General features: G+C 41.9%; 1 protein-coding gene across 1 annotated transcript in view; it reads left to right on the top strand.

Annotated features, from left to right (window-relative positions):
* Positions 1-25,569, top strand: part of LOC111871720 (protein couch potato) — a 585,761-nt gene that overhangs the window by 494,364 nt on the left and 65,828 nt on the right. Inside the window, exon 6 of the mRNA XM_023865011.2 lies at positions 20,205-20,353. Within this exon, the coding sequence (XP_023720779.1) occupies positions 20,205-20,353 (149 nt within the window). The remainder of the gene's footprint in view (positions 1-20,204; positions 20,354-25,569) is intronic.

The raw sequence follows: 25,569 nt of genomic DNA on the forward strand, positions 1-25,569 counted from the left end.
ATTATTGTATGCTGTTCTATCTGAAACTCAAATTCTCACATTGTGGCTTTGTGTGTGTGTATGTTTGCTTCTGTATCTTATTCATGCTAACTGTGTAATTAATATAGACTATCATTTTTATATTTTGTTTTTTAATTATTTTTGTGTATTTCTCTATTCGTGCTAGCTTCGTAATTGGCCTCTGTGCTGTTGAGTTTGCACGTAAATAAACATGAATTGAATTGGATTACTATCATCATCATTATCAAATGAATAAATAAGAGGTCTGCAAGACATGCATGGGAGGGAGGAAACACAGATTAAAAATAAATTCTGAAGGGAAGGGGCAACTAAGGCGAAAGAAGTGACAGATAAGAAAAAGTTATCAAAATGAATCCTGATTAGTGTGAACCTGTGGATTGGATTCACGATGGCAGAGGCAAGGACGAGCGTTGGGTCCTGTCGACACCAAAACGACTTGCGGCTTCCATAAATACACGCAATTCTTGAGCATTGAGCCAATATCATTTTGTTTCTTATTTGTGTCTTATTGCTTCAGTATCTCATATTTATTACATGGGACTATGCAAGCGTTGGCGCCTTTGCAGCGAAAGGTGCAAGAAGTGTACCCACGGTCATATCTCTCTGGCCATGCGTGAAAACTCGAAAACATCCTAACGGATTTTCATGAAATTTGATATTAGATGGTTTTGCTAAAATTTGTCTACCCATTCAAATATTTGTTAAGATCTGAGAATAATAACGGATGTCCCGTACGTCTTTCTTTGTGGATCTCCATGTAGTTCATTAATTATTTGTCGAAAGGAAAATGTTTCGAAATATGTTGTGAAGAAAAATGAAATTTACTGTTAAGCCCATACCTTTTTTTACAGATTTCGGGATAATTAAAATGTATTGTTATGCTGTATCATTTCATAACGAAATACCCATTGGCTTCATTTTCATAAAGTTTTATATCTGATGTCATTAAAAATCCTCCCCTCCTGTTTTATGTTGCTTTCAGGAAGCTTCCAAAGTTATCATTCACGGACTTATTATAATCTAGAGACCATACCAGAGCGGAGTGTTCACTTCGTTTGTATTTCTTAACTTAGTTGTATATTTTTTCCCTTCCACCAAGTTATTAACGCGCAAAATATCGAAACAGTTTACTCATCGCGCATCCAAAATTTTGCTGAATAATTAAAGGCGCTGTACGATGATTCCCTGTTGCCATAGCAACCGAGCGACGTCGAGCGCCGTGCGATACCGGCAACGAGCTCTCGGTGTGAAATGCAGTGTTGTGAAGCGTGAACCACAGCAGAAAATGTAACGCCGGCGAGTTTACAAGCCGCATACGTCCTTTGTGATCTCTCTTATTGCTAGTTAAACCGCTAGACCAACCACAGATCAAAAGGCACATTTCACTTCCAGAGGCTGCTGGGAGCTGTGTGGTATAGCGTCGGTGACAAGCGAGAAGCATTCCTGCGTCGTATTCCTGAGGTTCCGGCTTCGAATCTTGACTCAGTATAGGATATGAGTCAACAAATAGGTCACAAATGGATATAACACGTAAAACACGTGGATTAAACTGAATCAGGATTGGGCACATTTGGGTTTCGTAAAACATTGGGAAAGTTTTGACCAGCTGAGCAACTATCATATTATGGTCTGTGTTACTCATTAGTTTACATTGCCGTGGATTTGGTGTTAACATTCTCGACGAAACCATTGGCTCCATCTTCAGCGCAGAACTGAGCCAGTTTGGAAAATTTTCTGAAGATAGAGATAATATATTCCTCCGAACTTTGGAGCCCATCTACCTGATTAGATATTGTCATCATACAATAATACGTATCTTCAATCCATGAAAATCTCAGTATTGTTTATGAAAAATGATCCGTTTACCAGGAAGCACTGTGCACCACAGAGCAAATTCATTTTTCTATCTCTACCGGTTCTGAAGCATGCCAGCTTGCCTCGTAAGTCTTCAACCATACCGCAGTCAAATGAAAAAGGGTCAGAAGCCAAAACATATTGAAGAATATTTCTTACCTCAAAAGTAATCTCCAAAACTGTTAATACATTTATCCCACTGGGAGATAAGACGGTCAGTCCCATCCTTGGAAAAGCTTGTGGGCTGTCTACGGAACCTTACCCAGCCACACACGTCCTCGTCCGATGCAAACCGATGTCCACGAATGTCTCACTTCAGGTCTCCAAAAGTGTGAAAATCACGTGGACAGAGATCTGGGCTGTAGGGGGATTTTGAAGCACTTCCCAAACATCAGGAGTGATGACACGATGAGCCTGTCCTGGGCGAGCATCATCTTGCAGTGACACACGTCCCTCTCTGAATCTCTTATGCCAGCACACGCGAAAGTGACATGCTGTGTTCGCCGTAAACAACAGACATGCGACGATGAATTTCTCGTCCACCTACTCCTTCAGCAGTCAAAAAGCGCACTACACTTCGCTGTTCTTCTTTACCCGCCTCCATTACTGATGTTGGTCGACCGCACGTAGCGCTAACCTTACTTTCAGGACAATAAACAAACGACTAATGTGCAAGGGCACGTTGTCACTGTGCTTTTCCGAGTCCCCACCAGATGTTCATACCGTAAAGAAATTCAAGTGTTACCAACTTGCGCGCCGTGTGAGTTATGCGTGGTGACCCGTTTTCATTTGACTACCCCTTATACTTTGTCACGTAAGCTGTCTCTGCTAAACGTCTGTGAGCATAAGTACAACCATTCGGCTGTTCACTCACAGCTAGGGCTGTATTACCGAGGCTGACATGGATGGTATGAAGTCAGGGAGCGGATAATTCGTTAAGTTGGCGGCACCGTACAGCATGGAAACAAAGCGTTCAGCAAAGCAAAGCAGGCAGAATCAGGCGTGCTTCCCAGTTGAACAGTAGGAGGTAGATCGAAAGTCCCTTTTAGAATAAAGGGATAGAGAAAACTTTATAGAATTCTATGAAGCATCCAAGCATATTCACCGTTTTGGAGACTCGGATGACTTGCGTATCTGTTATAGAATTGGTGAGTTCTCAGAACAATTCTGAGAGTGTTTGATAATAGGGAAATATTCAACTTGTGAAGACTAAAATGATTTTCTGAACGGATAGTTAAACAATGGAAGGGGGGACACAGACACTAGACAACAAAGAAAAGGGAAAATTTTGTTACTGGTGACTCAATTAAGTATTTATTGCAGGTGCTGTGCAATTAATTTCATAACACTGCCTCAACATTCGAAACCATTCAGTTTAGAACATTTTGTATTCCCGTTATTAGGCGCTAGCCAACAGTCTCAAGATAGAAATGTACATATTCTTGCCGTTGTTTTCATGACTGCAAAGCTTAGTCTCTTGCCCTGATGGAGGAACATAAATTGAGGGTGTCTGAGGATATTTAGACCTAAGGGAGAATAATGAACAAAGGATGTGGAAAATTACTCATTTAATATCATCACAAATATTACCGCACAGTGTACCATTAGGATAATAAATTGAAAGGGGATGATATGTGAAATTAATGTAGCACGCAGGTGGTACATGATAAATGCGTGACCTACTAACTTCATGGAACTGAGCCCTTCTTGAGAAGCCGCCAATTGTGCAGCTACTCAAAAATTTCCCAGCATTTTATGGAACCCGAAGGTTCATTACCATGTTCGCAAGAGCAATCTACTGGTTCATATCCTGAGCCAGCACAGTCCATAACATACTATCGTATTTCTATAAGATCCAATTTAATATTGTGCACCCACCTACGTCTTGGTCTTCCTAGTTGTTCCTTTCCTTCTGGCTTTACCACCAAATTCCTTTTCCCCATCCGTGCTACATGCCCTGTCCATCCAATTCTCCTTCCTCATTCTTATTATACTCGGTGTAAGCGGCGTCCGTAGTCTAGAGGTAACGTTCCCACCTCATGACTCGTGGTACGCGGGTTCAAACCCGGCGGAGGTTGTCGAATTTTTAAGGGCGCAAAAATTCAGTGAACAAGTCCTCCGTGAGGGACTTTAAGCCGTGTGTCCCATGTCGTAGCTTTACGGCACGTAAAAGAACCTCATATCTCCAAAGGAGGTCACTGAGCCAAATTCAAGGATGTTTCCCGCCCGAAAAGTAGTCTCTAACACCTCTGATAGATGGGGGAAGCATTATAGATACGGCCAAGCTACGGGAAGCCGAACTCGCTGGCTCGGTCGGGACTGATGGTACACACCAATGTCGGTAGGATATAGAGACTGGTAGAATATCATAGAGGGAAGCAGAATGGACCAATACTGGTCTAAGTGCATGGGGAAACCCACCCTCTCCAATAACTAACTAACTATACTTGGTGTAGAGTAAAATTTACGAAGCTCCTAACTAACTAACTAATAAATGAATAAACTATTAAACAGAAACCATGAAATGTTCAGTTGGGAGACCTAGGCATAGATGGAGAGATAATGGATGCTGTAGAAGTAGTGCGTGAAAATTTGTGCTAGATTCATTGCAGTCATGATAGGCCGCAAAGGCGGAAACGTGTGAAAACGCTAATGAGCATTTGCTTCTTTCAAAGGCGGGAAAACATACTACCAGGTTACAGCTTTCCGAGAATGAGAATTTTGTCAAGTAAAGGGCCAAGTCTTCGAGAGGGACGGGAGGCGGATGCTGGAATTTGAATGGTACGGAAAATCCGCGGACGTGCTTTGTAGTGTGCACATAAGCGTGACGTGCAACGTGAAATATAACAGACCACATTCATACCTGAGTCATCAGATGCAGAACCTATGTTAAATTACAGAAATTTTTGTTTTTATATTCCTGACAAGCTTACCGCCATCTGTGAGCCGATTGTCAAGATAATGTGGGAGCTTCGACCTCTCACAACCTTATGGGCCTTCACGGCCTGTTACAGGGATAGCTTTACTTTTACTTCTTTCAAGTTCCCCATCTCCCTCTTGACTTTTCCGTCTCATTTTCCTTCTGTCCTCCCTCCACCATTCACTTTTCTTTCGCTTTCTCTTTCTACTGCCTTATTCTTTCCTTTTCCTCCGTAGTCTAGAGGTAACGTTCCCACCTCATGACCCTGGTACGCGGGTTCAAACCCGGCGGAGGTCGTGGAATTTTTAAGGGCGGAAAAATTCAGGGAACAAGTCCTCCGGGAGGGACTTTAAGCCGTGGGTCCCGTGTCGTAACTTTACGGCATATAAAAGAACCTCATATCTCCAAAGGAGGTTACTGATCCAAATTCAAGGACATTTCCCTCCCAACAGTAGTCTCTAACGCCTCTGATAGATGGGGGAAGCATTATAGATACCGCTAAGCCAGTAGAGGCCGAACTCGCTGGTTCGGTCGGGACTGATGGTACGCACCAATATCGGTAGGGTATAGAGACAGGTAGAATATCATAGAGGGAAGCACAATGGACCAATACTTGTCTAAGTGCATGGGGAAACCCATCCTCTCCAATAACTAATTAACTACTTTTCCTTCTCATCATTTCTCTGTCCGTCTTTCATATCCTCGCCTTTCTCCTTCGTGTTCGCAGAAAGTGGTAGCGTAATTGGTTGAGGCACTACGCTACCAGCCGGAAAGTCGCGGGTTCGATTCCCGATGAGGTCATTGGATTTTTCAATTGATCTAATCCTTCTAACCACATTATGGCCATGGGGTCGCGTCAGCCTGCAACAGAAGTGAGTACCAGGAATCTGCCTGGGGGATAATGGTGACTGGTCGGCGCGTTATGCTGACAACCTCACCACCATGTGAACCGATTGTCTAGAAAATGTGGGAGCCTCGACCTCTCACAGCCCTATAGGCCTTCACGGCCTGTTACGGGACTAGTTTTATATTTTTTATTCCTTTTTCTTATTATGCCCCTCATGAAAAAGCGTTCATTGTTCGAAAGGCTAAACAATTGTCTGTCCATGTCAGTTCAGCCCCTAGAACCGACAGTGTACCCCATGTGTTGAATTCCGTCAGTACGAATATTACTATTTGCTGTTAAGAGGTATGCGTGAACACTAACAGAGGAAATCATTTCCCGGGATTTGTGTTGTGCCGCTTTACACCCTGTCTGCTGAGGGCATAAGCAGAGGTCTCAACTGAATGGAACGACACGGAACAGAACGTGTAGCGTGTCTCTTCGCAAGGCGAACGATAGAATAGGAACAGATAATTTCTGTGGTCCATGTTCAGTCAGAGAGATGGCACTGAATTCGTGTGACTAGGATTTCAGTTTTTGTAAGATGTTTAATATTCAATTATTACGTCACAAGAAACACATGGCTTCTCTATCACAAAGCGCATCGTTTTGATGATGTTCAGGGAAATATTTTATGCTTATTCTGAGAATCATACATAACAAATAAATCCAGCCTGTGGGGGGAACTCTGGAGCTTTTGAACGTTAAAGCAGATAGTACATACTGTGACGTATAGACCTTTTGTTATGTGGTGACTGTATAAGTAGAGACTGTTGCTAGGTGACGCCCGCAACATGCACGCAACAATAGAACAGTGTTTTATATGTGGCCAGTTCTGAGATGTTATAAGCAAGAGACAAGGTTAGACCTAGTCCTGTAAGGGTGTCTGTGAAAAGAGGACTTAAGCCGGAGTCAGAGGAATAACTATTGTTAAAGCCGTTACCAGGAAACGTCTAGTAACAGACTGAGAACACTAGGCCGTGTGCTCCAGTGAACTTTGAAGTTTGCAAATAGCGATAGTATTATAATTATTTGTAGTTAAGATTTGTAAATGGTCAGTGAATCTAGTCACCAATCCTAACCCCTTCTGTAGCCACTCATACATATGACAGTAGACTGACCTCCTTGTTTTAAAAAATTAATGCAATCATAAGAGGCGTGAACTTAGAACTCACCTCCGTTTAGTGCCGAGGTAAAGAATGGTGAAGCTATATCTCCACTTCCTCACGCGTCTTCATGGCGTGTTCCTTAATGAATTAAGCACAGGGGTAATTTTACATTTTTAACGTAATAATAAGAGCACAGGTAAAATAAAAAGATTGGGAAGGACAAACAGTTCTTCTCCACAGTTGCAATAAAATCATTTATCACAACTGCTACTCGCAGAATATGTTGGCCAGTTCAACCTTCGTAGAGCGGAATACATTGCGTCAAGAACTGTACTCGATATAAAGCGGACGCTTATTGTAGAAAACTACTGTGAACGGCAGGAAAGAAGCCGCTAATCCCATAAATCAGCGTATCAGACATCCAAGTCAAAATTCCTCATCAAAATTGCTTTTACCTGTGTAAAGCTGGTATCTCAAAACAAGTCTGGTACGTAGTAACTCCTCAATCGTTATAATGGGGGACTTCACTGCCTGTTCCACTTCGTTATTAACCTTCTTCCTTTCAGCGTTAGAATATTTCAGTACCAATATTGTCACGTGTATTACTGACTATAGACGGGTTTGGATTAGTAATTGGATTTATTGAGCACTTATACATACAACACTTAACTACAAATAAGTGTAGCGCTGTTACTAATTCACACTTTGCACTTCACTAAAACACACAGTTAATTCTTCTCAGCCTGCTGTGTCTTCACCAGTCGTTGCCTGGTAACTGCTTACAACGGTGAATGTTCTCCTTCCTTTAGGTTCCCAAACTGTCCCCATACCTCAGCTGCCAGCTTCTAAAAGCAGCAGTTCACAAGGACTGAACCTCAGCAGTCCTTTAACTAACTGAGTCACTCAGCGGCCTCCGTAGTCTAGGGGTAACGTCCCACCTCATGACTCAAGGTACGCGGGTTCAAAAACCCGGCGGAGGTCGTGGAATTTTTAAGGGCGGAAAAATTCAGGGAACAAGTCCTCCGGGAGGGACTTTAAGCCGTGGGACCCGTGTCGTAGATTTACGGCACGTAAAAGAACCTCATGTCTCTAGGAGACCTCTGAGCAAAATTAAGCCAAGTTTCCCGCCCAACTAGTTTCCAATTCCTCCGGTAGATGGGGGAAGTATCAGGTACCACTGCCAGAGGAGGGACGACCTCTCTGACAGAAAGGGACTAAAGTATTGGATACCACTGCCAAGTAGAGGGTAGAAACCTTGCTGGCAGAAAGGGACTAGGAACCCCTGCCAGAGGAGGGATGACCTCGCTGACAGAAAGGGACTAACTATTAGATACCACTGCCAGTAAGAGGTTGGAACCTTGCTGGCAGAAAGGGGCTGATAGTAAGCACCAGTACCGGTAGGGTATGGAGACAGTAGAAATTAAAGGGGGACGCACAATGGACCAGTAACCGGTCTAAGTGCATGGGGAAACCCACCCCCTCAATACGGAATACGGAACTGAGTCACTCGCCAACACTTCGCTTACACCCGGGCAGGCGGTCATCACACACTAACCTTCTATCCTTCTCACTTCCGTCACGAAACCCCTCGTAAGTCAAAGTCACATGCGACTGACGGTCAGTCAGTCAGTCAGTCAGTCTTGGTGTCGAGCCCAATCTGGGGCCCATGACCAGATATTTATTACTGTTTACAGTTTGTGTCTTGTTATTGTGGGGCGCCCTCTCTGACGAGAGGACGGGTCTGTCTTTGTATATGTTTCTGGCCCTTGAAAGCGCAGTCTTTCTCGGGTCAGAGTCCCTTGGGTCTCACGACTATATTTTACTGTCTCAGATTTGTTGCTGTACAGTCGCCTATCTCGCGGTCGCCACCAACAATGGGTCTAAATGTCACAATATCAACGAATGGAAAACATGAATCGGATAAAACTTATGTAGAATAATGTTGGATTTGAGGTTCTCTTAGCGGTCAGTGTGATACGTACGGTCTGCTGTGTTGTATCGCCGTGTAGTTCGGAAGGAGACCGACGGTTTGCGACTGACTATACAGAGTGTTTCACCACTTTAGGGCATAACTGCAGGAGGTGATTTCCCAGGTCTTTATGATCAAAAAGTTCATATAAATATATTTCCGATTTTGGACGGTTACGGAGTTATGACCTTTTTTTTTTCCATTCCCGCACACGCCCTCGTGTGAACCACGTCTAACATCTGACGGGTCGCTATTTTTAGCCAGCTACAGTCAGAGCGTTCTCGTTATCTCGACACTTGAGAGGTACCTAAGGCGTGGTGGGTTGGTATGTCCGGCGCGGTTCACAACCGAGCGGCAGCCTGTGTTGCGGCCGGCGGTGGCATTTTCGAAACTCAGCTTTAAGCACGAATTAATTCAAATTAAAGGTAATTTCACGAAGTTAACTTTACATTCATACTTTAAATGTATCATGTATTATGCTGGTTTATTATTTTGTTCCGTTTATGTCAGTAATCGTTAGCTTCTATTCTGAGTTTAAAACGGTCATAACTCCGTAACCGTCCAAAATCGGACACATGTCTATATGAACTTTTTTGATCACAAAGACCTAGTAAATCACCTCCTGCAGTTATTCCCTAAAGTTGTGAAACACTCTGTATATGCGTGTTATTCGTGGGAGATGGCGATAAATGTTTGCTTTGACGTATCATTCGATAACATGCAGGACTGGAAAGCAATGCAAGGAAAGTTAATGCTAAGAAAACATGTGACAAATGGTGAAGATTAAAGTTTTCCTCGTGTTTAATTAATTAAGCACCACTCGACGAAGTATGAGGGAGTGAACGTGTAGCTCCACTATTTTTTACTTCCTTACTAAATCTAGATAGGCGGTGAGCTTCACGCTCCTGATGATTTACCGCCATGGAAAATATCCCAAATTTGGTTAAACTTATTGTTGAATTCTTAACGGATGTTAAGCTGCTATATATATATATATATATATATAATTATGAAATCATAATCGGGTTTCACACTGAATCTAAGATATATTTATTCGACAGGAAAAGAAAAAGTTATTTTGGTTATTCATGAAATGAAAGTAACGTTGGCTTTTATCATAATGTATTACGTGGACGTGTCTTTTATGTGAAAGGTCTGCTAATATTTTAGCGGTAGAGGAACGGAATGGATTGGTGCAGACGTTTGCTTTGCTGCGTGGTGATTGCTCCCGATGATGTCGGTACCAGGGACGAGGGCCCTGCTATATGCCCAGGTATTGTGGCATTTCTACCACCCCCTACGCGTTTTTCTTTTCTTTTTTGTTCCGAGCGACAGACGATGCAGTCAGCAGCAAGCAGAAGGCATTGTTTGCTTGCCTCTGTTCCATCAACTTAACGGACTTCATTCGTCCTTTTCATCCCATCTCTGTCTATCTTTATCCATCTCGACACGAAAAGAGAATTCCCTCTTCTTTTATTATTCCACTTGTTTTTGTTGCAACAAGGGGAGAAGGGTGTTAATACAAATACGTATATGGGCTTTCAAAATACCTAGCGGTTATCTATCAGCTTTTAGAGATGTTATTGTAAATTAGTTTTATTCTAGAGATTCGTAGATAACCCGTAAAAGTCACGGAGAAATTTGTTTTCTCGCTAATGACCAGTGCACTGTTTTCTTAACGATCGTGAGGGTTGATCTAGAAGTGAAGTTCCAGACTTCTATTTGGTAGGTGCTCTACTGGGATCTGCACCCGGATATCTTAACTGAGATGTTTTCGTGGTTCTGCTGAATCCCTCCAAGTGAATTCCGTGATAGTACCTCCATTACACTACCCCCAATTCCTTCCAACGCCTCTCCAAATTCCCATTCACCCTTTACCCTATATCCTACGCATATTTTTAGCAGATTTGCTTCCGTAGTCACACTGTAGCCACGCGCTGGGGTAAAGGTGACCGCGGCTACTAGCTGGTGAGGAGTAAAGGTGACCGCTGTGAATCGCCTTTTAGCTATTTCAAAGAAGCAGTCGATGACATAGCCTCAGCTTTCGCTGTTTAACGACTCTGGTGTTCTGTAATATGATGTACAGGGCGCCACTCAGTGGAGAACATGAGACTTTCACAGGATCGTTAAATGGGCCTTGGCTTCAACAAGGCAACCAACTAAACCCACGACAAACTTCACAACACTTGCATTGTATTTACATTAAAGTTTACATTGTTGTTACACTTGTGCTTATAATTAGAGGTAGTCCTTTGTTCCCCTTTCGAGGAACAACGCGACCACATGCCTTTACAGTTCGAGTACCAGGCTCTCTCTGGTAGAACAAAGAAGAGCATCATCGCATCACTAGTTGCTTAGCATCATATCATCCGGTAACTAACGTTTCTGATTGGCTATACCCTGGGAGTACCTCTGTAAAGTCCCTAGCTATATGCTCTCGGGGCTTACATCACACATTACAAACACAAAGGGGAACCCCTGGACTATAAATTTACATATGAAATCATGCCACATTGCATCATCTGCTACTTAACGTATAGTGCATGGCATTTTATATTGCGTGATAATGTACGCAATTCCCTCAAATTCATAATTTAGGTTTTGTAAATTACAATAGTTATAAGAAAAATTATGTATACATGAATGAGGCGAAGTATACTATTAAAAAGGATGATCAGTTTTTCTAGACTTGGAGCGTCGTTAAACAACCTGTAATGCCAAGCGCACTTTACTCTAAAAGGAAGAGATTCGAATGAAAGCGAAAGAAACAAGAAAACGTGTAGAAATGAATGAAACTTCATAACTAACTACATGGAACTGAGCCCTTAATGAGAAGCTGCCCAACATTTGGCGGGACCCGAAGGTTCGTTTCTATGCTCACAAGAGCCCTCAGATCAATCCAGTCCATTCTATTGCTCTAAGATCAATTTTAATATTAAGAAGAAAGCAGTCTTCTGGGATTTGGCACAGTGTATATGTGGCCGTGAAAGCCTCAAATCTTACAATTTTAATATTATCATCTATGTCTTCCTAGTGGTCTCTTTCCTTATAGCTTTTCCCACCAAAAATTATCTACGCATAACTCTTCTCCCCCATGCGTGCTACATGCGACTAAACTTCCTACTTCCCTAAATTCATAATTCACCATTTTCTCGCTTGTTCTTACCAGAATGTTCGCCCCCTGTAACGTAATTTTGACCATATAATTAAACCGGCCCTTAAATATGCGAGTAAGAAATTGATTTGTAACCCCACGGTATTAAAACACAGAGTGTACACACGAGGCCCCTGTGACCAATACATGGAGTGTCGTTCAGAGATGAAGGTATCTGCAGTTCAGTGCAGGGAAGTCAATGTAACTGAACGGATTTAAACTTGATGACATAAGTGAATATGTGTAACTCTGCCAGTTTCTACAAAACCAAAGCTTTAGCTTTTGTGAGTTTCAAGGAAGACGTTTTACAAGAAAATGACGTATGCTATTGTTTCCTAGGCTTACTGCTTTTTCGTCTGTGAAAAGAAAAAAAGATCGTGGGTAGAAAGTAAGTGTGTCCTGAATGTTCAGCAACGTTTCTGGAAGAACCCGACCCTTTTCTTCAGAACAGAGTTACACTTATAATAGGACTTATGCCTTCCACATCGATCCAGGAACAAGACAGAGTCTTCAGAGGAAATGTCCAGAAGCTTAGAATGGAGAATGTCAGAAATCAAAAGCGATAAGACTCCATTTTATTGGTGCCAGAGGGATTGGCTGTTATTCACTCCTCTCGAAAACAAATCGACAACTCACAACTGACAGCTCTTCCTTCAAGCTCTGGAACGTTCCATGCAACAGATTGGAGCTTGCCCTGCTTGTCGGCTGCTTCTTGCTGTTGTTTGGCTTATCTTACTCTTGACCCTGAAGATGAAGGCAGTACGTAGTCCGAAACGTTGGTAAGTTTTACCGGATTGCACTCTATCAACGTTTCCATGTATGGAAATAACTCTGAAATGCAGCGGAAGGCGAGTTCTTTGAAGGTAACTACAGGAACTCGATGTAAAAGATTAATATACCCGTATATTAGTGAAAAGCCTGTTGACATTTAATGGGAAATCTCATCATTTGTTATATAACCTTTCGTACTGCAAACTTCCCCTCTGTTTTCTGCTGCACCCCATTTTCAATCCAACATATTGTAGCGTGTAGAGCAGTTGCTGAGTAACGACCTCGAAACAAACAACGAAACAATATTTGCTGCTTGGCAACAGACTTTAATAAGCAAGTATACGCGGCCGTTGCTGTGTGACGCTTTCGCTGACAGGCACGTTCCCAATTAGATGATTTGACCAACAATAAAAGCGCAGTATTTTCTGCGTGGTCCGTGCTGAGTGGTTATTAGTGAGAGCTTAGAGCTTGGCTAGTTTGTCTGTGAGGAGAAGACTATGAGGTTGGTGTGAGTTGGCCACCAGCCTAGAAGTCAGTCAGAGAACAGCAGTTCAGTCGTGGTGAGCCGTTGCTCTTTTAAGCTGATAACTGAGGTACGGTGGATAGTTCGGGAACCCAGAATAAGGGGAAAGTCCTCCGTTGGAATCCGTTACCAGACAACGGCTGGTAGAGACTGTAATAGACTGAGGACACTAGTCTGTGTGTGAGTGTTATGTAAAGTGTAGTCACGAGTTATGTACCTCCTGTATAAATAGTCAATAAATCGAGTCACAAAACCAAACCCCGCCCTTAATCACTCATACACGTGACAATATTGTCCAATGATAAGCCGAGGCCGACGTTTAGCGCCACATTCCTCGAAGAACACGCACAAATAATCAGTCATAAACCGTCTCCTTTATGTACTACACAACATTTCACATATACACATCAGAATATTATCCATGCTCACAAAATACACACGATGCTGTTTATAATATTATATTTCAGCATCCTATTGGGTTAGTTAATGATATAATGGGCAGGGGGAGTCTTGGAAATGATATTTCTTGTCAGCATAGTCTGCCGGTGTACTACATTGTCATATTGTATCTTCTACAATATGTTTCGACCTCATAAGTTCATCATCAGGTAGATACTTGTAGAATAAACAGCTATAAACCATGACAACACAGCGCACCACCAGTCTACGAACACTTCCAAGACTGTCCCTGCGAATTATATCAATCCGCACGACACACTGAAGCGACACTCTGCTTGTTCCTTCGTGACCTGCTATATACATACGTAAATTACGTTCATGCAATGTATTGACCCCTCGACAGTTCGTTGTTATGGTAACCTGATATTGCATAATACGAATGCTGAATACCACGTTTACAAAACGTTTTTATATACGCAGTGTCCCAGGAGGAAAGGTCAGTATACTGGGAGGTCATAGTATTTGTCATTCTAAGCAAATAAGTGTATGTGTACATGTGTCCTGTTCCAAACTATTTCCAAGATAGAGCTGTCTCACTGGACACTTCCAAAACTGTTGATAAGAAAGAGATATTACGTATTGTTTCTAATACCGGTATTCATATTTCAGTTAACAAAGCTGGTACATTTTACGTGGTGTAATAGATTTTCAAAAATTCCACCGTCAACATCAGTACACTTTGCAACTCGTGTGAGGACATGGCGTGTTGCTCGTCTGCACAGTGTACAGTGTACTGTACAGTGAATTAGCTCTATCTTGGTGCAACTCGTGTGAGGACATGGCGTATTGCCCGTCTGTACAGTGTACAGTGAAATAGCTCTATCTCGGTGCAACTCGTGTGAGGACATGGCGTGTTGCTCGTCTGTACAGTGTACAGTGAAATAGCTCTATCTCGGTGCAACTCATATGATGACATGGCGTGCTGCTCCTCTGGATAGTGTACAGTGTACTGTACAGTGAAATAGCTCTATCTCGGTGCAACTCGTGTGAGGACATGGCGTGTTGCTCGTCTGTACAGTGTACAGTGTATTGTACAGTGAAATAGCTCTGTCTCGGTGCAACTCATGTGAGGACATGGCGTGCTGCTCCTCTGGATAGTGTACAGTGTACTGTACAGTGAAATAGCTCTATCTCGGAAACCGTTCGGAGTAAGACACATGTACATATACACTTTTTGCTTAGAATGACGGATACTATGACCTCCCAAAATATTGGCCTTTTCTCCTGAGACATTCTGTATATATGGAAGGATGTCCCTACTGTAAATGTAAAATAAGTAAAGTTGTCCCTGTGCTTAATTAGTTAAGCACTATACCACGAAGACATATGGGGAAATGAGGCATAGCTCCAGTTTCACGCCCCTGCCGCTTTACCCCCAGGGAAAACGCCCTAGGTACCCGTTGGGTATGATCAGTCCAGTTACTTCCCAGACCTCATATGACTCATACAACGGGAACTATTTCCCTTTCCTGCCCACCTCCCCCTGATTCAATAGTTTTCTTGCGCAAGCATCACTGCAGGACGGGCTTCATCTGTCGGTAACAGGCGCCAGGCGCCGCGACAGCAGAGCCCTCTCGCGACATCTCCACCAAACACAAAGAGAACAAACAATTTCATAGTTGGTGTTACTTTTTTATGACGAGACGTGAGACGGATAGACGCGACGGGAGCCATGTTTCAGGTGACAGGTAATATTATTCCGCCCTTCTGAGCCGGCTGTTTCTATACGGAGAGGTGACGACATCCTGTAGGCGTGTGGTTTGTTAACTTATGTTTGTGTCGTAAATGGATGCGATGTAGGGTAAATGGTAGGTAGGAACTACATGTCTTCACAAATTGTTTTCCATTTTTTTCTGTGCATTGATTCTCATACTCTTGGTCTTGTTGGCTAGGTTTGTAGCATAAATTTGTACCTATTTTCTATCCCAATTCCACGCATCTGCGTGCTTTATCACAATTTCTATTGCACATTTTCTGGTTATCTGTAGCTTGGTCTCAGGTGATTAAATAGTTGTAGTGAATCTGGCAGGGTTTGTCCAGTGATCGAGGTTAGCTCTTTCTAAGGGACCCACCTGAGTAGGTGTCTATCCCCCCCCCCATAACCTGAGGACTGTAACAGACCCAGTTTCCTTAACGTTGTCTTTTCTAGTTTCTACAATACTGGACAATGGATACAGTCCAAACCTCCAAAAAATCTGAATAAATGACAAGGTTTAGCAGAACTTCGGCAACGTTTTCGATGTCCTACATTTAAAGGGTATTGTTATTGCGCCAGTGAATACAGTCGTGTCGTTCCAGTATTGTGTTGTGTGTTCTCTTCAAGAAATCATAGGCTTAGGATTAGCAATAGGCCGGACACATTGAAAATATTTCATTTAAGGAAAAGAGTGCCTAACTATATAATGCTAAGCAAACTTCAAAATAATTCCCAAACTCGAATATACTGATTATGATCAAAATCGGTCATGTTGGCCAAGTACTGTTACTTGCGGACAGAGGACGAACATGAAAATAATTTGTAGTTAATATTATTTTGTTTTTTCAGCAACGCGCCTAGCAGACGTTTGTGTTTCTGTTATCATGCAGTTCAGTTCAAATCAAGACGACACTTTATAAATTTGCGTTACAATTTCATACTCGTTATTTGTAGTTTTGTATGGGTGTGAAACTTGGTCTCTGACATTGAGGGAAGAACGTAGACTGAGGCCGTTTGAGAACATGGTGCTGAGGAGAATATTTGGGTCGAAGAGGTATGAAATAATTTGGGGGGTAGAAAAAACTGCACAACGAGGATCTTCATAACTTGTACTCTTCACTAAATATTATTAGAATGATAAAGTAAGGAGTATGTGAGTAGTAAGACATGTTGCATTTTTGGGAGAGGAGTGCATGAACGTTATTGATGTGAAAGCCAGAAGGAAAGAGACCACTAGAAGATCAAGACGTAGGGAAGAGAATAATGTACCTCAGAGAAACAAGATTGGGTGTTAGAAACTGAATTCATCTGGCTCAGCACAGGGTCCAGTGGAGGGCTCTTGTGAACACGGTAATGAACCTTTGGGTTCTATAAAATGTTTGGAAATTCATGAGTTGGTGGATGAATGGCGCTTCTCAAGAAGGGCTCTGCTATATTGAGGTAGTTAATTTATTTGTTAATTTTTTATAATATGTCTTCCTTGAAATCATTACATCCTAGTGTAGGAAAGCTTTTGTCGGTGAGAACAGACATGCCTCTCCAGTTTCAGGTCTTTCGATATTCCTTGTTTACAGTCAGCATAAATGGTGGTCCATTTGCAAGGTGAGGATAATTTGTGTCTTCATAAACACTGCAATCAAATCACATAATAAAGAGCTTCGTAAGTTACTCTCATGTAGTACTCATATGTGATGATCAACTCAATGTCAGCAATCGGGGTGCATTATGGGGCAGATAACAGATTTATACAAATTTTCAATCGTCAAACCTGAAATGAAAGGATAACTTGAAAGACCTAGGCATAGATGAGAGAATAACATTGTCACGTATCACAGTGACTAAAGACGGGCTTCGGATTGGTAATTGGATTTATTAACCGCTTCCAAGTCGTAACTGCAATTAATTATTACACTATTGCTGCATTACATAAGTTACAATCACTCCACACTAATCTCTTCAATCTATCTGCACTAGTCTTCGTGGGTTTATAACACGGAAATTGTAACAGTCTGACTCACAGTATTACACATAAATAAAGTCTTCTAATCACACGTTAAGTCCTCACAGGTCGCTTACTAATTCTTCTTCAACTACAAACTTCTCGTGTCTATCTCCTACCGAGAACTGACTTGCTTGCTCGTTTGCTTGCTTCTGCCGCTGCTCCTACTCGTAACTCTTAATTGCCTTGAACGAATTCTATCACTTACTATATAGCCGCGGAACGGACATGGACCTACAGTGAACACATATCACGTGTTTGCTATCCAGCTAGTCCCTTGGTGCGTCGGTCGGATCTACAGAAAATACAGCTTCCTCTATTATTGCGTGTTGGACCATGTGAGGGCGTGGAATTGATTCATTTCGCTCAGGATAGCTTTTATTGATGGGCTTTTGTTATTCCATACAAGGCGAGAATTTTCTTGACTGGCAGAAACTCAATAAAGACTCTGTTGCATTAATTTAATTATTTAATTATGATTTAGACAGTAAGGAGCATCGGACCAACGTATTCCCGAATGATGCAGATTTCGTGAATATGAAAAAACTGAGCGAAACACGAGTATAGAACTCGCTTTAATAGTTTTACTCATTTGGTCTAAATAAATGCGTTAATAAACTTCGAAATCTCATTCTGAAACTAAACAGGCTGTCCTGTTGAAAACTCATATAAATTTCAAGAGTACCTTGAGCAGTCTGAAAGCAAATGGGCCCAACTGGATACATGTAAATAATATTGTCACTTGATATAGTGACTATAGACGGGGGTTTTGGATAGGTAATTGGGTTTATTGGACTCTTAACAAAACTCGTAACTACACATCACAAATCACTGTCACACTCAGACTAGTGTTCTCAGTCCGTTGTGTTTTCACCAGCCGTTGTTCTGTAGCGGCTTCCAACGGCGAACGTTTTCCTTCCTCTGGGTTCCCGAACTATACCCAGTCTCAAGTAGGAGCTTCTAACAGCAGCACTTCATAACAGCTGAACCTAGTAGTCCTCTGACTGCCTGATTGCGTCTAGTCTCCGTTCTGTTACCAAATATGTTTTCCTTCGTAACAGGCAGTTTGGAAAATTTTAGTTACAATTTAGCAGGCTCGTATTATTGACATTAATTCTATTATTGATTGCATGAAATTGTGTATATATGCATGTGTGTGCGTGCGTGTATGTGTACATGTATCAACCTTTCTTGGACTCGTTTAATTAACATTGCTTCTGCTATTAATTTCATATGAGTAATTGTGTTTATCGCCCGTCACGGTAGCCGAACGGTCTAAGGCATGCACTGTCTTCGCTCGCTCAGAAGCCGGGATCGTGGGTTCGAATCCCACTCAGTGCATGGATGTGTGTGTGTGCGTTTTTCTGTGTTTGTCTACAGGTAGAGGCCTTGCGACGAGCTGATCACCCGCCCTAGGAGTCCTACCGAGTGTGTAAGATCTAGAAAAACCGAAATGAACGGAGAAGTTCATGGAGGTAGGACTAGGTCCACTGGGGCTGTAGTGCCAAGAAAAAAAAAATTGTGTTTGTCAGCAATGTTGTTCCCTAAACGGCAGGAGGTCTTTTGTGTTTGTAAACTAGTACACTTAAAGGTGTGAATGGAACAGTTGGAGAGTGCAAGTTAGTTCTGCAACTGGTAATCTGTAAATCATATCAGAAATAAATCAAATATGGTTAGGCAAAACCCCTATTAGCTATGTTTAGACGGTCCTGTAATTTAAATTGTCCGGTTCTTTTTTGCATATGAGATTACCTCGAGACTATAAACATGTTGACTGTCTCTGACTCCAGTCATAGGTCATTTTTGACGGATTATATATTGTGACATGCAGACCTGTTGCTAGGCAACGACCGCCAAATGAGCAACTAGACAAAAGCCGTTGCTAATAACGCCTCCGCGAACAATCGTGTTTCCCCGGAAATAATTGCACTGCAATGGAGGAATAGTGTTTTCTACGCGGTCCATGCCGAGATGTTATAATTATGACACGTTAGGAGTTGAGGTTAGTGGAGAGAGTGAGTTGGTTGCTGAGTTAGTGAGTTAACCGCTGGGGTTCAGTCGCTGTGAACCGTTACTCTTAGAGGCTGGTAACTGAGACTGGCGATAGTTCGGGAACTTAGAGGTAGGGGAAAGCCCGCCGTTGGAAACCGCTACCAAGCAACGGCCAATGAAGTGCGTAACAAACCGAGAAGACCTAGCGTGTCCTGTAGTGATTTGTGAAGCGTGTAGAACAGTGAGAACACAATACTTACGTGTAGTTACTAGTTGTAAGAGTTCAATAAATCCGATTACCAATCAGAACGCCGTCTATAGTCACTCATACAAGTGGCAAAAGTTACGTATATGTGTGTCTGTATATGGGGTTTGAATTGGAAACTCGATTTATTGACCGCTCGTACACACAACTCACAGCTACAGGTAACTGTAAAGCTATTGCTAATCCACGCACTTTACAAATCACTAGAGCACAAGCTAAGTCTTCTCAGTTTGCTTTCACTAGTCGTCTCCTGGTAACGGAACCCAGTAATGAAGATTCTTCGGCTTCTGTGCTCACGTCATTACTGCCCGGCGAATAATCCGGAGCCAGACTCAACTCAGGCGGCCTAGGGTTCTTCTTATATAGCCTCGGGGCGGACCCAACAGAAAACACCGGTTCCTACAGCTTTTCTATTGTTCTTATGGGTGGTTGCCTATCGATAGCCCGGTTATTGTTGCCACGTTTACCGGTCGTTAACTGGCAACGGTACTACACGCTACAATTTTAAAACTCCGTTGAGTTTTGACGAACAAATTCGGTGGAACCACTGTATGGAACTAACCTTTTTTCCAATAATTTATTTTTCCAGATCTGGGAACGCCTTTCTTTCCGGGAGCTCCTGAGCTGTGGCACCACCCTCTGGCCTATTCAGCGGCGGCGGCAGCGGCGGCTGAGTTGCCGGGGGCGGCGCTCCAACATGCCACCCTGGTTCATCCCGCGCTGCACCCCCAGGTCCCCGTACGTTCCTATCTTTGACTATCTGCAGACAAACCTACCCCCGCGGAAACGCAGCTGCACCAGGTAGCAACTGGCAGCCACCACAATGTTAGTTCTTATAGTCTACTTATAGTCTAGTTCACAACGCCGCCGTAAGAGTGAACGTCATCACCATACCCTTAATTGCAAACGTCTTAATAATTTCTTATCAGATAAAAATAAGTTTTCGGACAAGTAATCCAGTTAGATGCAGAATTTGCAAAACTGGCTTCAGTGAAGCCCAGAATACATTAAAATAATAATACAGAATGTTCGAGGTAGAATGGCCACATGTCAGAATGTCTTATTATGAAAATTAATGCAGTTGCGAGACTGCGGTTTTCACTGTTTGAAAGAGAAACGTTTATATTTGTCAGATTTTCTGGTGTTGTTGGACTTTGTGCATCGTCCGGTATTCGAAAAACTAGAAAACATATCTTTTCGGAAACTTATAGCATGATATTGAAAATTCTTCCTTTTGCATTATGTACAAATCCCCTGACAATACAGGCTTTTCAGATATAGACATGATCTGCTCTGTAAAGCCTGTACTGACAGAGGACTTGTGTGTAGTGCAAAAGGAAGAATTTTCAGTAACGAGCTATGTGTGTGCTTGATAAAAGACAAGCCCATCCTCTCGTCAGAGAGGATGTTACGTAAGGACTATGATCACAAGGGCTCAGTAAAAAAAAAATCTCTGGTCGTGAGTCTCAAGGGGCTTAACGCCAATATGAAATTATTGGCTGTAAACAGCCAATCGAAGTACACGTAGCAACTTTCTCTGACTCTGATTTTCTATCTGTTTGCGTCCTCGGGTGAGAGGGAAGACACTTACTCCTTTGGGTCCTCTAGAGTCTAGAAAGCTCTAACCTCATTCCCTCGATGATGAACAAAACAAAAAAACAATTTTGAGTGTTATACGCCATCGTCAAAAACCTTTAGAATGTACTTCTGAAAATTGTATTCATGCTTCATGTTTTACTGAGTGGGAATAGATGTTCGCATGTTCCAAACACATTTAAGAAGTCTGTCAGAAATTGCTTTAAGAATGGCCTGAGGCCAAAATAAGGCTGCATACATTTTGTTGATATCAGACAAAAAATCGTTGCGAGTGTTCACAAGAAATCCCTCCTCAAAAAACAGTTCGATGGGTGGAATATTTCGAAGCAACCAACAGCGTAAAGGAATAGGAGAGCTGCTGGTCACTGTGCCAAGTGAGATCTGTAAGGCAGGCTTTAGTTTGGGCCTCAGAAATTTTGTGTAAAGAGCAAACCGAGAGCTCAGCATTCCTTGATCCAAGCTGCTCGGGTTTTTGAGATTTCATGCAATGAAAATGCAATATTTACAGCAACTCTTAGAGGGACATTACGTAGCACCTCAAGATTTTGCTTGCCTCATGTCACACGTGGACGAGGACAACAATTGGCTCAAGTGCATTGTCTTCTCTCATGTTGCAACACGGACGGATACAATGTCTGTATGTGTGAGGTTTTCAAAATCCTCGTGCACTGACCATGAATATCCTCGACCAGAAATACATAAATGTTTGGTGTGCCCAAGCACTCGACTAGGTCATTGGAACTTTTCTTGATTATCGAAGACACCATCACCAAGACTTGTTACACCCATTACCTGGAGCTGCCCGCAGCTCCACAGATCAAAATTTTGAGTCCAATAATCATACTTCGACTAGTGGGTAAAACTTTCCTGTAAGGCATGTACTTGAAGATATCCAGATTTAACCCCCTATTGAGCGACCTCCGTAGTCTAGAGGTAACGTTCCCACTTCATGACTCGTAGTACTCGGGTTCAAATACCCGGCGGAGGTCGTCGAATTTTTAAGGGCGGAAAAATTCAGGGAACAAGTCATCCGGGAAGGACTTTAAGCCGTGGGTCCCGTGTCGTAGATTTACGGCACGTAAAAGAACATCATATCTCCAAAGGAGGTCACTGAGCCAAATTAACGGACGTTTCCCGCCCAACAGCAGCTTCTAATACCTCTGGTAGATGGGGGAAGCATTATAGATACCTCTCAGCTAGTAGAGCCGGTCTCGCTGGCTGGGCGGGACTGATGGTAAGCACCAGTACCGGTAAGGATATAGAGACTGGTAGAAATCATAGAGGGAAGCACAATGGACCAATACAGGTCTAAGTGCATGGGGTAACCCACCCTCTCTAATAACTAACTAACTAACCCCCAATGGAGGTTTTCCTGTGAGGGATACAGAAAAGAGCGGACCAGATCACACCTATACAAGATATTTAGTACTGTCACATGCATGAGGGACTACAGACAGATTTGGATTGGTGACTCGATGTTTTGACGAATCGTGACTACACTTTACAGATCACTGACACACACAGACTAATGTCCTCAGTCTATTACAGTCTCCATTAGCCGTTTCCCGACTATGGATTTTAACACAGAACTATAAGAGTCTCACTAAATTATACACTTCAAATATCACACATAAATTCTGCTCTTCACAGACTGTCAAGTCAGCACTCCTGAAACTAAGTAGTTGCCCCAAATCGCCTCGGTTATAATATCTCGGCACGGACAACATAGAAAACACCGTTCCTCTGTTGCTGTCCCGTTTTTGCGTTCGTGTCTTTTGCTGTTGCAGCGTTGTTGCTGCTGGAACGTGTTTACCGAGCTGTTGCCTAGAAAAACACTCTGGTATGTTCGCCAGGTAGCTGCATAGCAACGGCTGTTCAAGCTACAGTATCATATAGTCAGAGTAACCGCAGAAATCCCACCACAGATGTGTGACGGTGCTTTCTGAGCGTTTGAATATTTAATGAAAATTGAGCTGGCAACGAGAAGGTCGTAGGTTGATTTCTACTGAGATGAAAAGAACTACCAGTGTGTCTCTCTCTCTTACGGTGAAATTCGCTTTATTGTAGCTAATAATTGGCTTCACAGTAACTTTCTTTAAAAAGCGCAGCCATTCTTCCTTGGACACCCTAAATTTCAGTTTCTACCTCACAGAAAACACATTCCATCTCCGACAGTCAAGTCAGTTAAAGTTGTTTAGGGAAATAAGCGTTTTTATTCTTAAAATCATTCGAAGCCTGTAAATATACTCTGAGAAACATTTAGATTGTTATTGGCAGTATATCAGGTGGTACAAATATTTTATTTTAAAATGTTAGCTTTATTCCCAGTCGGAAAGAGTATGTCATACGTCACTTATGCACGATGACACAGAAATAAATTGGCTATCCCGTGATAATTACACGTTAATTTTCATTGTAACTGTGTGGATGATGTCAGTTAATATGGATTCGTTGTTTTAAACCTTTTGCGATAAAACAAATTTTGTGGCATCAACATGAATATTTCTGTAATGCAAGCAAATTACAACATATCATTAAATAATTATTTTTAAGTAATGCACTCCGTATTTATTAAATCCGAAATAATTACCCACGTATATTTAAGTTTCATCCGCAAAACATACAAAAATCAGATCGATTTTAGGTGTTTCAGAGACGTGAACTTGAAAGTAAAATAAACGATTTTCGAATTATAGGTTATCTTCAATACAGTGACATTTATTTAGGGTGCAATAAAATGTCACTCACGCAATGGTTCTTAAGAACTGAAACATAAATTGGAGTTAACTTTCAGCATAATCAGTGTCCCTCAAGTCTGTAGCTCGCACCATCCACCCCATGGGTGCCTGACTTCAAGGACACGTGGAAAGCAACAACGCTACTGGCGACTGCGCTGTGAACTAACCCGTTTTGTTGCTTTCACTTTACAAATTACACATTTAATTCTTTAAATTGATTCATTTCCTCTCGTGGTTGTCATCCGTGTTAAACTTTGAAGCACTAAGAACATGTTCTCATTTTTGACACTTTAATAATTCAGTTCATTTTTTAAAGTGCTTGACAACAACAATGGAGCTAATTACAGGCAATCACCATAAGAACACCCATGAAATTAAACAGACATTAATAAAAGAGAACATGATGATGGAAGAGAACAGAAACATTCTGCATATGCAGACAGTATTAAATAGTAAATACATTATTAATATATGCAATAATGTAAGAATATAATGTATTTTATTTCAAAATACCCATATATCTGCAGAAAGCATTACCTGCATAAACACATGTATCTGAATTTCTGTTGTTATGATGAACCCTATTTAGTACATATAAAATAATGTTATCAAAGAGAGATGAAGAACTAAGTTTTAAAGATACTGGTACGAAACATAGCATCGTGGTATCGTCATTTGGACTACTGAATTGTTGCTATGTGCAGCCCAACCAAAATGTACCAATTTTTATTCATTAGCATACGTGCCAAGGAATATTTGCTATAGCCAAGTTCCAAGCAACATAAATATACTCTAGAGAAAATCCTTATTGTGCCGTTATTAATAAAACAACATAATCAACATGTGGCCGGTCACGGTAGCCGAGCGGTCTAAGGCATGTACTGTTTTCGCAAGTTTGTAAACCGGGATCGTGGGTTCGAATCCCACTCAGGGCATGGATGTTTAGTTTGTGTGTGTGCGTTTTTCTGTGTTTGTGTACAGGTAGAGGCCTTGCGACGAGCTGATCACCCGCCCAAGGAGTCCTACCGAATATGTAAGATCTAGAAAAACCGAAGTGAACGGAGAAGTTCATGGAGGTAGGCCTAGGCCCACTGGGGCTGTAGTGCCAAGGGGAAAAAATCAACATGCGAAATAGAAAACTCAATATAATGACTTGAGTATAACAGTTTTAAACCATAAGCGTAATGAAATGGCCATGGGTGGGGAAGAAAGGCTTACAGCCCAACAAAATTTCCGAGAATTTTAACTCATCAGGAAAGCACAATTAAATTACTACTTAATTAGTAGTTATGGTTCATACTGATAGTTTTACAGACGATAGATAACAGTTTTGGTTTTAAAGGTATACAGTTTCATAACATTAGCCAAACACCACTTCTTACTTACAGTACCTATCACACTGCAGATATCTGCGTATCTTAGGTTTCTTAATATTAAGATGCGAAACACTTCCCAATCATCTACAGAGATAATTGGAAGTGTTCATGCTGATGATGATTTAAAATCTAATACCAAAAGAAGTTTTGACGTACGTACATACATGCTGCAAACAAGTTATATATATATATATATATATACATAGACAAACATTAAATTCTCATTAACAAACTTAACCTCTAC

This window comes from Cryptotermes secundus, unplaced genomic scaffold (assembly GCF_002891405.2).
Source record: "Cryptotermes secundus unplaced genomic scaffold, Csec_1.0 scaffold514, whole genome shotgun sequence".
In the NCBI taxonomy this organism is placed as follows: Eukaryota; Metazoa; Arthropoda; class Insecta; order Blattodea; family Kalotermitidae; genus Cryptotermes; species Cryptotermes secundus.